The following is a 14527-nucleotide window of genomic DNA, read 5'->3' on the forward strand; positions in this document are numbered from 1 at the left end:
ATGTCTTTCATTCGCAAAGTGGAGATGAATTCGAAAAAGGAAAACGTTTAAGCAGAATAGTTTAGCTATTAAGAACAAGAATCCTAGCAATGGCCTTTAGTACAAGCAGTGTCACCTTCTGCAAGTTACTTAACTTCTCAATGTCCTCTATAAAACAGGGATGATAATGGTACCAACTTCCTAGAGCAGACATATGCATTAAATGTGTAAACAGAAAAAAACTGGCTTACTATTCTTTAGACATCCAGCGATCTTTTTATTTCCTAAGATTTTTGTGAAGATCAATTAACTTACAGTATGCAAACTACTCTAAGATCTACAAAGGGATACACAGCCTTCTTTGTCCCATCTTTAACAGAGTATCTACTACCTTGAGTTTTACCCTACTTGCAAATTAGTACTGCTTTACTGGCTTTTGAGAAAAGTAGTGACTGTATTTTTCCATCTTAATATCTCCAATATACTAAAGAATCTGTGGCACATAGAAGGGATTTCAGGCTGTATTTACTGAGGTTATTTTACTTAATTGATTAAGAATCTTCTTTCTTCAAGCTTGTTTTATATGTTAAAAAATGCAATAACATAGTAAAAAAAATAAATATAAAGGACAAAAAAGGAAAATCAAGTCCTTTCCTACCCAAAGGTAACCAATTCTTCAGTTCCAGTCATAAAAACAAGCATTCTTCTCATCTTCTAATTCAGAACTGTGTGTGTGTACATACATGTATGTACATGTATGTATATAGTCTCTCTTTTTACACAAATTGGGCTGTACAATTCACCTGACCTTAACTTTCCTTTCTTCATTTAACAATATCTGTTCAGTATTTTCCATATTAGCATACAAAATCTATACTGTTCTTTTCTAATACCGGCATTAAATCTATTTTACAAATATAATTCATTCAGGCAGGCTTTGAAGATCACTTCTTGTTTAGTGCTACTATTCTAGACATTATTGTATAATACCACACAGAACTGGTAATCTGATAAAACTTATTTTGCTTTAGATTTTTAATCTGCTTTTTTTTTTTAAAACTGTGAATGAAGTTGGGCATCTTTTTCTATGTCTAATTTTTTTTAGAGCTGTCTATCAAAGTTCTTTGCCCATTTTTCTACTAGGTTGTCAGCCTTTCTCACTGAATTTAAATGCTTTATATACTAAGGAATTTAGCCCTGTGTCTGATATGTTTTGCAAAAATTTTGGTTTATCTTTTTTACTCCAGGGTATTTTTTGGCATGTATGCTAATTTTGAATTTTGAATTTTTAACATTTTCAATTATGGCTTCTGGATTCTGTATCTTGGTTCAATAGGTTTTTCCATAGTCTTAGAAATTCTTCCATACTTTTTTCTGAGAAGAAAAAATTTTCTAATCAGTGTAAAATACTACTGGTTACGCTATGAAGTCCCATATTTCATTCATAATTGTCATTTAAAGGAAAAATTAAGAAGAAAGAAAACAAATGAAAAGTATGACAATGTAGTGTGACTTCTATCAGCCTGGGAGCAAATTTTCTCCCACATTTAAGTAATGTTCTAAAGATCACAACTTCACAGCAACGCCATCATTTATATTCCTGAATTAGTCAATACTGATAAGCTACCTCTAATGAGAATAAAGTCTACCAGCATTTCATTTCAGGAACTGAAGGCATGTATAACTAAAGGGTAGATTTTCAGTCTGAAATTCCAGGACTCTTAAATTTCAAAACAGTAACAAAATTATGAAGAATATGACTTGATGTTACATTTAATTATCACTTTTTCCCTAGTGAAGATATTATAATATGGACATCGAAACATAATATCAAACATGGGAAAAAATGTCATTTAACAATTTATTGGATATTACATTTATAGTTAGAACTTTCTATCCATAGAAGAATATGCTCAGAATGAATAAGCCAAAAAAAGCACAGATTTAATAGAACTGAATACAGAAGTGGCAAACTATTGGAATCTTTTCTCAAACAATATTATACTCTGAAGAATTAGATATTTGCCATGTATGAATGTACATACTATTGTTATAGTAAACAGTTATTTATATTTATTGATAATGATTTATATTTTTCCATTATAGCTGGTTTACAGTGTCCTGTCAATTTTCTACTGATATAGTAAATCAATAAAATGCCACACATTTAATATATACAGCACATAGATTAAGTTTTGCATAAATATATGGCTTATGTACAAACAAAATCCCACATAATTAATTTTTAGCACATCTTGCTAAAGTTAAAGGGAAGGGGAGGGAGTGGGATGGATGGGGTACTTGGGGTTAAAAGATGCAGACTATTGCCTTTGGAATGGATTAGCAATGAGATCCTGCTGTGTAGCACTGGGAACATTGTCTGATCACTTATGATGGAGCATGATAATGTGACAAAAAAGAATGTATACATGTATGTGTAACTGGGTCACCATGCTGTATAGCAGAAAATTGACAGTACACTGTAAACCAGCTATAACAGAAAAAAATCATTATATATATATATATATATATATATATATATATATATATATAAATTCTAGGATAAAAAGTGATTACTTAAAGTGGTCTGAATTTTAACTGTTAAGTAGAAAAAATTTCCCTACTCAAAGAACATAAGAAATACTCCTATGATTTATTTTTACTACTTAGGATGTTTCTAATTAATGTGCAGCACCTAATATTTTAACTCATTAATGACTAAGTTCAAGTGTTTGGTAAATTTATACTCTAAATTACAACTTATATAGTATAAGTGTTATGATTGTAGTTAAAGTTATTATAACTCAATCATTGTATAATACTCATACTATGCGTTATCAAATCTTTGAAATTAAATTCTAACTCTCCATCATATATTTATTTTACAATTTGGTTAACAGAAAGTCATTCTCATAAATAGCTAATTTCCATGAAGATAAGAACCTGTCAGTGTGAATGAAAAGAAATCTTACTACTATAAATCTCAATGCCAATTATTTTTCAAGCTTACTGCCCTGATATAAAATGAAGAATGTAAAATTCAAGCATCTGTAGGAATTTACACACATTTTTATATACTGACAAGCAGCAACAATTTAATAGACAATATTTTGTCAGGACACGTGATTAGCAATGAAAAGAGAATGTGAAATAAGACTTTGATCAATTTGTTCTTTGTTATTCAACACTGTAGTCACAAATGACTATAATATTTAGATATCTGAATAGTTTCAATGAAAAAACAAATGTTTAATATAGGTATCCTGTTTTTCCCTTAACTTAAAGGTGATGATACAGTATACAGTTTAAAACAAAGAAGTCAAATTTTAAAGCATCAAGAAAAATTAATTGATAAAGTACTTTTCCTTTAGTATATTGGAGGTTTGTGAATACAGTTAAAGGATAATAATAGTTAATCGAAAAGACTTTTACAATCCACAAATATATTTATGCAAACAGTTGCTTCAAAAATCAAACATGTTTATGAATGAAAGCTTTATCCCTCTCTTCTTTATGTTTCCAAAATACTATTCTTAAACTTTAGAATATAGCTTATAGATGCTCTAAAAACACATGGTTTAATCACTTCATTTACAAATGATCATCCCAATGCTGAGAAGTAATAAACAGCCTCACATAGGAGCTCTTATCATAAATGACTCCCAGACCAAAAAAATTTCAATAATAAAAGTTTCTTCAATAACCATATGGGGCTCTCTAAACCCAAAGCCTTCATAACTATCATTGTTTCAAGATACATAATACTGTGTAGGTAAAGTTACAGTAGACTTGCCTTAAATTCAGTAGTACGGCATGAAATAAAGGGATAACTAAATAAGGGTATTTACACAGCTAAGACATATACAGATCACTGCTTTTTTTTTTTTTTTTTTAAAGTTAGAAAAACCAAAGGGGAAAATTGTTATTTTGTGAAGCTGTTTAAACACATTATTTTAATTCAGTCTATTTCAAAATTAAGGGTTTTTTTTTTAACCATTATCATCATGCTTTGAAAATTACAAAACTCCAAAACTGAATGCATATCACTTAAAAATGAAATGGAAAACAAAATGTACAGTGTTGTTACATACAATAATAGACCTCACACAGTAGAGCTCACCCCCTTCAACCAATTAAGACACAAGGACCAAAATGGAATTTTCTTTAAAAACTCATTTAACCAGCAAGTATTTATTAAGTAACTGTTGCTTGCATAATAGTTTGCTAAAAGTGATTATGAAGGTTTAAGACTAAAAGCTGAAGAATATATTCACTTAAATAGGACACCTATATTAGAAGGATGCTAGTCATGAAATGTTTGTAAATAAAAGTACAGGAAATATTTTACTAATATATGTAATTTAGTTATACACTACATTTATTGACCTAAATAGCACATAAATGTGAAAATATTTTTCCTTAGAAATCAGACATGCCCTATTTTTCACTCCATAGCTTCACCAAATTACCCACTTCTGCATGATGGAACATGATTTTGCAATGTCTGGCAACTGGTCACTTCAAATAATATAAAAATCTCAATTTTTAAAATTTGAGGGGAAAAGATCACTTTTCACATGCATGTGAAAGCTATTAAGTTAATTTTGAATTAACAAACAGAAGGAATAAATTCTAACCTCATTCTTAGAATGAGGTTTTCACAGAGAACCTTATCATTTTTAAGTTGTCGAGTTTTGAAAAATCATAGGAATCAGGACCTAAAATATCACTAAGATATTTTTAAAATCTAAATTAAACTTTATACAAGCTAAAACTTTATTATTAGAATGAGTTGATTCTACTAATCCACAAAGAGATTACTGAAATTTCCTAGCCATGAAAATAATGCCAAGGGATTATGATTTATTTGCTGTACTTGAAAGGACACAATATTTATTGATCTTATGGAGTATGAAATAGGCCTAGATTAATTACTATCTAGATTAATTACTATAAACTTATTTCTGTTTAGTTTCCAAATTATATTTATCAACTTTACCTTCACAGGAGACAAATACTGTGAGAATTAAAGAAATATTTCTTTCACAGTGCTAAGAATAAAAGATAGCTAAAATGCAATTCTTATTAAATCGGGGGAAAAAAAACTTCAGGTGTGATGTGTAAATAGACTTCATATGCTTCGTTTCTGTTGTGTGAACATTCAAGAGGACACTTCAGGGGTGTTATTACTTACAAGCATCAATTTCTCCAGGCCTATGCCAGGTACTTGAAATGGTGTTATACACACTAATTGAATCAATATGTCCATCTAATAATCTGTGGAAGTTGATTCTGAGCTAATACAACTCTCTCCCATTTAAACTTTCAAAAAAAGAAACACCAAACATGATTAAATTCATGTTAACATCTCAGCAGCCATTTAAATAATGTGTTAAAAACACAAACTGCCCTCAAAACTCTGATGTAAAGCACAATTATTTACTAACAAATTTACCAACAGTCAAAACAAAGTAAAATCATAACAACACAAATTATATCAAGGTACGTGCAAGCACTTTGCAAAAAAAAATTTCCTCAACAATATTTCACACAATATAAACCTTTGTTCCTTTAACTGTGAATAAATAAATGCAGAGGTCTTGCAAAACAGCGCCCTCATAACATCCTTAAAGTATTCGTTTTAGAAATGGTTGGACAAGTCTAGACACTGGTGTCACTGAATTGCAGCTGAGCCATTTCTGCATAGCCTTTTAATTCTACACATCACATCACTTCATTTTCCTTTCTTCCTCACTCTCCTTTCGCCAGTATAGTTAGATTATGTATCTCTTAAACTTACTAGAGTAACTAGATCAAGACAGTTCTGATTTCTGAATTACGATTACTATTCTAAAAATAGCATAGAAGAAAGTTGCTCTGCACCTGAATGTAGGGAACCAGTGTCTTTACCTCCCTTTCCGCCACTTAACTAGTTGCGGGATCTTGGGAAATCTGTTTATTTTGACTCAGCCACCTGCGTCACGTAAAATATGGGAAAGTAACACTTGATGTTCCTGAAAACAGCAGGCTAGATAAAACAGTCCAAATCAAAGGATTTGGGACCCTGTTAATAATAGAAAAATAAAAACTTACTATAACTCGATGGAGTTTAAAACAACAGTGGACTGAAAGTAGGGCAGTCACAGATAAACAAGCAGAGGCATGGTTGATAAGGAACTTTCCCAAGGATACAAAGGTAGTAAATGTGAGCCTGAAATCACTCAAGATCTTCTGCCTCTTAGTTTGCCATCTTACTACGACATGACACTGCCTCTCCAATTAAATAAGTAACTAACATGAATGTTATATTTAGGGCAAATATCAGTCATGAGCGAATGGATCTTTCAGTTAAAGAGGATACCAGAAATTCAAATCTACATCAGTCAGATAGATACTTTAACTTTCCATAATGTGAACTACATTAATTAATACTTCTATCAAGTCTGAGATGCATATGCCGACCTTCTAATTTTCAGATTTTCTTTGGTCTTAGGGCAGAGGTAAGTCCATGGAGTAGAACTAGTTCCTGAAGAATCTGTCAATATTCAATCCTTTTACTTGTCCACTTTTTCTCTATTCTTTGTCATGCTATGACTTATCAGGGGTTGGTAAGACAGCAATTTGGGAATAAGTCAGTATTATCAACTTTAATCTCTAAACCAACAGTTATGGAGGATGGCCTTTTAGGACTTCCTTTGTGGTCACATTTTGACAGTCTTGTGTCAATTTTTGCTACAAAGATAAATCATACCTATGTGCAGCTCATGCAGTATTTCTTGCACATTTAAAGAGATCTTTACAACAAAATAGATATCCCCAAAGTATCTTCTTTACCTCATTGAAAAACAAACAAACAAATAAAACTAAGGAGCCAAGGAGTCCCCTTGTGGTTCCGTGGTAAAGAACCCGATTACTATCCAAGAGGATGTAGATTCGATCCTGGCCCCACTCAGTGGATTAAGGATCTGGCATTGCTTCGAGCTGTGTCGTAGGTTGCAATGGCTGTGTTGCCAGAAGCTACAGCTACAATTCGACCCCTAGCCTGGGAACTTCCATATGCTACACGTGTGACCCTAAAAAGACAAAAAAAAAGCAAAACAAAACCCCAAAACCCAAGGAGCCAAGCTATCTGACTCCCTGATGGTCTCCCACAATGCAGGGACCCTTCTACAGAACTCCCTTCTATAGCATGCCCGTCAGCAGACCACACACTTTATTGACCAGCAGTGGCACCACTGCTGCCCAAGGGTGAATTTCCATTTTTTGGCAGACAACTAATTTCATAAGAAATGCACAACATGGAGAAAATAAGCCTCGTTTAAACAGAAATGCCACAGGCAACCAACAGTCTATCTCCTTATCCATACTTTAAATGAATGATTGTATTTGCCAAGTCCTAGAGATTCAATATCTGCCATGTCTTACACATCCAACCCCTTGCTGTGCATTTTCATGGCAACACAGAACTTAAGATTCCCCACCTCCTCTCACCTGGAATAATTTCACTAACTTTCTAGCTGATATCTTCAGTTTTCCGCCACATTCCACTCCCCCAATTCAGCCTATATTCAGTGTTTACATTAATCTCCCTAAAACAGAGCTCATATTATTCTACATGTCTTCAAAGACTGCTCACTGCACACAATTAAATAAAAAGGTATTGGTGTGACTCTGAGGACCTCCACAGAAGGGTTCCATCATTTCTCTTGGCCATATGTCTTATTAGTCCCTTAGTTATTCATGCTTTTTCCAGTCATTTTTCAGTCATCCTTCCTGGAACTTATCCTATACATCTCTACTTATTTTCTTCCTGCCCCCTATTATTTTCTGGAATCCTTCCCTTATGTCTATCAATATTAGCACACCATTCAAGGCCTACTTATTTTCCACCTTTTTTCATGAACTGTTTCCCGAGTGCAAAGACACATTACAGTGATTTCATCAGTGTATCTGACTTAACTCTACACTCACTGCAGTGTAAGACATTTGAAAGGAAGTGCTGTCTTTATTCACCATTGTAAAACCATCTTACCCTTACTAGGCACTTAATGAACGTTTTTTGAACTACTGTTGCTGATTTGCCTGTCATACTTCTTTTTTAAGTTACAGAGATCATGTATACATTAACCATAGTGACAAATAATTATAATACAGAGGTTTTAAACAAAAAACATCACCACCATAACATTAATTGAAGGACCACTGCACAAAAGACACATTATATGCATCACATGATTTAATCATGACAGCCACTCTGTGATGTATGTATTATTCTCATTTATAGATGACAAAACCAAAACTCGGAACGGGTAAAGTAACATGTCCAAGTCATACATTTATTCAGTCATAGCTGAGACTAGAACCAAAAACTGCTGACCAAATTCTTGCTATTTCCTCTATATCACCAAAAGCAAAGCAGTTACTAGTTATGGTAAAGAAAAAAAGGATGTCAGTATGCTAAAGAAGAGTGACTTTGAATCAGTGTGTGCCATCTGACATTTTCTTTACTGCATGTTGAATACAGGTGTAGTAGTTTGCCTGATTTGAGCAAAGAGAAATTTGTCTGAGAGCCTGTTTTGGAAGAAGACCAGCTTCCACTGCCAGATTTTCTGAGCATGGATTTTATTTCATATAAGAGCAATCTACTTTGAACTGGTGTTTGGCAACCATCTGCTTAACATAACTGTGGGAGGTTTGTGAAGCAAATTACATGGTGAAATTCTCTCTTTGATAAGGCAAGTACAAATTTTTGAACCAAACTTCCATAAGAAGTAAAGTCATTTTTATAAAATCTAGCTGAGTGGACATATTCCCAAAGGGATCCTCACACTGGATTGCCAGAGGTCACTGAGGACGCTTAAACCAGGTCAGAAGGCAGTGCTGCCGGAGCACTAAAGAGAAAGAGATAAGAAATGAAGCAGGGTTTCTATTACGGGGCCAGGGCAACAGAGGCGAGAACCAAAGCCAGGTGATGCACTTCGGCTTTACTGAGTCTCTGAACTGAAGTGACAGAGAACCCCACAGCTTTCCATAACCTGGCTTCAAATATCCCTGGTTGCCAAAACTTGGAATAAACATCAAAGCTAGAGAAGTTCTTTCCCTGATGTTCCTCCATAAATACTCACTATTTCCATAAAATAAAGAGTGTCAACATTTGGCGCCGAGATGCAGGATTGTTCAGTTAAAAATGTATAACCAAGAAGCACGGTAACAAAAAAGAGAAAACGTGAAGTGGTAATTACGAAAAATGAATCTGGACAACCACCCAGCAAATTTTTATAGATCAGTATCAGATATTTATCTTCTACGAAGTAGCAGCAGAAAAATTTTTTTGCAACATGCATACCTATTTCCTACCCTTAATGAATAGACACTTTAGTTAGTCATATGGAGTGTATCTATCTGTTAAAAGGTAAAAAAAAATAATTACAAAGCAACATAGTAGGTCCTAGGTAAATAATGGAGATGCTGGACTAGAATATCTGTGTTGAAGTACTTTACATATGTGAACAATAAGACATCATTTAACATGTCCCTGTTCCCAACTATGTAAAGTGGGGATGATATCCTCTGTATAAAAATCATAAAATTGGGAAAGCACAGTCACTTAGAGCAAGCAGTAGAGCCTCTGACTGAGAATCGGTACCCTTGGGTTTAAAGCCAGGCTCTTGCATCTATTAGCTACAGGACCTTAAGAAACCTCAAGACACCTCTCAGTCTCATTTTTCTCATCTATAAAACCAAGTTAATGATATCACCTGCCTCCTAGGGCTGTTCTGAGTATTAACTACAAATGTATATACGACACCCTTAGAACTATTTTACTTCTTATTAATAGAGCTACCATATGAAAACATATCATAAAATGTAGGACATCAAACAGATAAAACTATGGGGGTGTGTTTACTACAGGTAAGCACAGGGATGACAGAGAAGGCTTCATGAAATAAGTGGCATTTAAGGTACTACTTACAGGTTGGATATGCTTTATATCATAGAGAAAGATGGCACTCGAGAGGGAGTGCAGACATGAAGAGAAATGCATGAACACATGCTGGTTCTGAGTGACATCATTTTTTTTCTGGAATGTATATATTCAATGGGTAACAGAAAAATATTCCAAAATCGAAGAGTTCGAAATACAGTAACACAGTAGGCAGTAATTTCAAGGACAAGTGCTATCAACCTATTAACAGACTGTTTCAACAACCACAATATGAAAGTGGGAACTTCTCAGAATTTATTCATTCATCCATTTAAAATTACTCACTGAGCACCTGCTCTGTGCCAGGTTTCACAATGCAGCAGTGAATAGGGCAGGACAGATATGACCCCTGCTTTCATGGCACTTGTGAAATTCATGAATATGTTGTATATGTATATATATGAGTATTTTTTTTTGCTTTTATACATGGGCAAATATGCACAGTAAAATATTGTGATACAATGACTTGTAAGCCCTCTCCCCCCAGAATAAGCTACTACTACAAAATCTCAACACAAAGTGTAGGGCATAAGTAAACAAGAAATACTCTCCTAAGATCACTTTTTAAAAAGATAGCTTCTTCTGAATTGTAAGTAGTTACTTTAAGTATGTCATCGATCTGTGAAACTGAAGTTTTGATTATTCAATGAGTTGCCTGTCTCCATTTCTAGAACATCCTTTAGCCAGCTTTCCAAAGCTCATAGCTAAAGTATATGAAACATACTTAAAATAATGACATAGTTCTATGTATCACAGAAAGAAAATTAAACAGATATGTCTGATATAGTTGAAGGGCATACAAATAGCTTTTTTTTTTTTTTTTAGCTTATTAAAGGAAAGCTCCTGTGTTTATCAGATGTAAAAGAGCCCCTTGGTCATTTAAAAATACTTTCCTTAAAATAAGTGATGTTTTCTAATCCCATCATAAATAAACTAAAATTTTTAACTTTTCCTTCTCTTGACTTATGATTTTGTGCTGATATCGCATCTCCACCACCTGTAATTAATTGCATGGTAACCTTCTAAGAGCCCTCACTTCTCTATATGTGAAACCTAAGATAATGCTACTTATTTGTGCAGGTAAAATAATTAAAAGTCTACCTGCCCGAGGTCATGATTCTTGAGGTCCCTTCAGTCTGTGATGTATGTGATTCCAGGATACAGGCAGGCTACACTTGAAATTTTTGTAAAAAATGATTTGTGTAGTCAGTAATAATGACTACTAGCTACTTAGTATTTCAATATGATTTTCTTTATGTAAAAAATCATTGCCAAAACTGATGTCAAGGAACACACCCCCTATGTTTTCTTTTAGAAATTGTATGCTTTCAGATCTTAAATTTAAGTCTGTAATCCATTTTGAATTTACTTTGGGGTAGGGTATAAGATAGTGGTCTACTTTGACTCTTTTTCATGTGACTGTCCAGTTTTCCCAGCACCATTTATTGAAGAGACTATCCTTGACCCATGTGTATTCTTGTCTCCTTTCTTCCTCTCTTGTAAATTAACTGACCATATATACATTTTCCCCCCCTGGGCTATTTTATTCTTTTCATCTATGTCTACTTTTATGCTAATACCACATTGTTTTGATCCCTATTGCTTTGTAATACAGTTTGAAATCAGGAAGATGCCTCCTGATCTTTTTTCTTAAAGATTTCTTTGGCTGTTTAAAGGTCTTCCTAATACAAATTTTAGGATTGTTTTTCCTATGTCTGTGAAAAATGCCATTGGAATGTTGATAGGGATTGTGGTTAATCTGCAGAATGCTTTGGTTCAGCAAAACATTTTAACAACGTTACTCTTCCGATCTGCAAACACAAAATATTTTACCATTTATTTGTATTTTCACTTTCTTTCTTCAATGTCTTACGGTTTTCAGCATACGGATCTTTTACCTCTTTGGTTAAACTTATTCCTAAGTATTTCATCTTTTTTGATGCAATTGTAAACGGGATTTTTTTTTAACCTCTCTAATAGTTTGCTGTTACTGTATACAAATGCAGCTGATTCTTGTACAGCTGATTTTGTACGCTGCAACTTCACTGAACTTGTCGTTTATTTCTAACAGTTTTTGGGGTAGTCTTTAGGGCATTCTATATAAAAGTCACGTCATCTGTAAATAGAGACAATTTTCTTTCTTTCTTTCTGATTTAGATGGCTTTTATTTCTTTCTCTTACATAATAACCAAGATATGGAAACAACCTAAGTTGTCCACCAATGAATGAATGAGTAAAGACGTGGAATATAAATACAATAGTTATTATTCAGCCATAAGAAAGAAGGAAATCCTATGTTTGTGACAACATGGATGGACCTTGAGGCATTATGCTATGTCAAGGCAGATAAAGAAACATTTCATGGTAACACTTACATATGTGGGATCTAAAATACATCATAGAAACAGGGAGTAGAAATGTGTGTTTCCAGGGGCTGAGGGGAAGAGCAAATAAGGCAAGCTTAGTACAAGCGTATAAACTTTCAGCTATAGAATGAATAAAGTCTGAGGATCTAATTTATAACACTATAACTACAGCTCACAACACTGTTTTAGTTAATTGAAATTTACAAACTTTGGAGTTCCCCTGGTGGCTCAGTGTTTAATGAATCCAATTAGGAACCATGAGGTTAAAGGTTCGAACCCTTGCGTTGCTCAGTGGGCTAAGGATCCGGCATTGCCCTGTTGTGTAGGTTGCAGATGCAGCCTGGATCCCACGTTGCTGTGGCTGTGGTGTAGGCCAGCAGCTACAGCTCCAATCAGACCCCTAACCTGGGAACCTCCATGTGCCACAGGTGCCCTAGAGAAGACAAAAAAAAAAAAATTTACGAATTTAATTTAGAACTTAAATGTTCTCACACACACAAATTGATAAGTATGTGAGGCATGGGGTGTGTTTCTTCACTCAATGGAAGGTATCCTTTCACTATAGGTACACCAGTTCATCACACGTATACTTTAGGCTTCTTACAGTTTCATTTGTCAATTACATTTTAAATAAAGCTGAAATTCAGGAAACTTTTAAAAATAAATTTCTTCATACAAAATATATTCCATAGTTCAGATCATATGTTTAAAATCTCTGGCTTCTTTTTTTTTTTTTCCTAACACTCACAGCATGTGGAAGTTCCCAGAGATCTAATCCACACCACAGCAGCCACTGTAATGACAAAACCAGATACTTAGCCCACTGCACCACAAGAGAACTCCTGAAATCTCTCGCTTTAAAACAGCATTCCTAAATCTATCTCTTAATGTGTTTCTGAAGGTCACAGGTAAGAACATGTTAAATGTGAATATACATATTTATTCATATACATAGTATACATAATGAAAATCTAGTTTGTGTGCAGGATGTTCTCTCTTAAGCTAGAAATGTTAACTACTTAAGTGGAAGATAGTGCAATATGATTAATATGCCATCCCCAAGTGTCTCCTTCAGATGAGTATTGGCTGGCATCCAGAAGAGAAAAATAAAAGCAAAACAAACACAACATATTCAAAACTTAAAAAAAAAAAATGCTACAACCTTCACCAAAAGCACAAAGTCCTTGACTCAAATAATGCGATGAAGACTCTTTTGAAATCTTCCTTTTTTTCTCCTTTGTCCCTGTCAGGATGTGAACCCTGCCATTATGTATGGCTTGCGGCTGTTTGCAAGCTTCCTTCCCATCTGGGACTAAGAGGCAAATTGCAGGTTTCCAAGGAGGGGGGATGTGTTACAGTAGGGATGCCTCAGCACTTCACATGGACTGTACAAGTCCAGTGACACTAGCTACCATGCTCCCTGTGACAACGGCCACTAAGTTTTATACAATAAGTCTCCAAAAATAACACAAGTGGTTTACTTTAGAAACCTAGAGTCTTTGTTTGCTTGAACCATTCAAAACATATGAACCATTCAAAGATATCTGACTACTTTTCCACCTTCACAATGAGTAAAATTATTTCAGCAGCATAATACCCAGTTCCATGACTTTTATCACATTCATCTCACAGCTCCCTGTCCTCTTCCACATTCCTAGTAGGTTGCCTTTTTTCAAGGCACTGCATGCTTACCAAAAGCACCTCATTGCCTGGAAGCTGTCAGCAATGACTGCAATGAACTTTAAATCCTTTTCCTCTAACTACTGTAGTATCCCAGAGATAATGACACAACTTCTCTCTGCTTTTAAATGTCAAGCTGACCACTCAGAAATTCAAGTTAGGTTTTTCTAGAAAGGCTCAAAGGGTAAGATTTTCTATGAGCCTGATGTTTCATCTCCTGTTCCATTACTACACTGCCCAACACCTTCACAGTGTAGCAACACCTTCTGGGACAAGCTGAAACTAAAACGAACCACAAAAGCTGCCACCTGAACAAAGTTAACAATATGTGCCTGGCAAGCATAAGCTCTACATATTTTTTTTACTTTCCTTGATCTGACACTATCATTTGAATTAATTTATATTTTCTCCTTTAGCGCTATTTGTAAGTAGTTTAAATCTGGTGCATGACTAATTTGCCTAACGGCAAGATAGCCTTTTATTGTGCAATAATATATTTAAAAATATATAGTCAGTT

The 14527-nt window shown here is 34.2% G+C and overlaps 1 protein-coding gene across 42 annotated transcripts in view; it reads right to left on the bottom strand.

Moving 5' to 3' along the window:
- IKZF2 (IKAROS family zinc finger 2) overlaps positions 1-14527 on the bottom strand; it is a 165344-nt gene that overhangs the window by 62165 nt on the left and 88652 nt on the right. The window contains exons 1-2 of one of the 42 annotated variants that reach the window (XM_021075994.1): positions 9887-11488; positions 9015-9018 (exon numbers count right to left, since the gene is read on the bottom strand). The exons of the other annotated variants lie outside the window; for them this stretch is intronic. Coding sequence (XP_020931653.1) covers positions 9015-9018; positions 9887-10024 — 142 coding nt within the window. The 5' untranslated portion in view covers positions 10025-11488. Of the gene's footprint in view, positions 1-9014; positions 9019-9886; positions 11489-14527 lie in introns of those variants that run through there. 42 annotated transcript variants of the gene reach the window in all.

This window comes from Sus scrofa, chromosome 15 (assembly GCF_000003025.6).
Source record: "Sus scrofa isolate TJ Tabasco breed Duroc chromosome 15, Sscrofa11.1, whole genome shotgun sequence".
In the NCBI taxonomy this organism is placed as follows: domain Eukaryota; kingdom Metazoa; phylum Chordata; class Mammalia; order Artiodactyla; family Suidae; genus Sus; species Sus scrofa.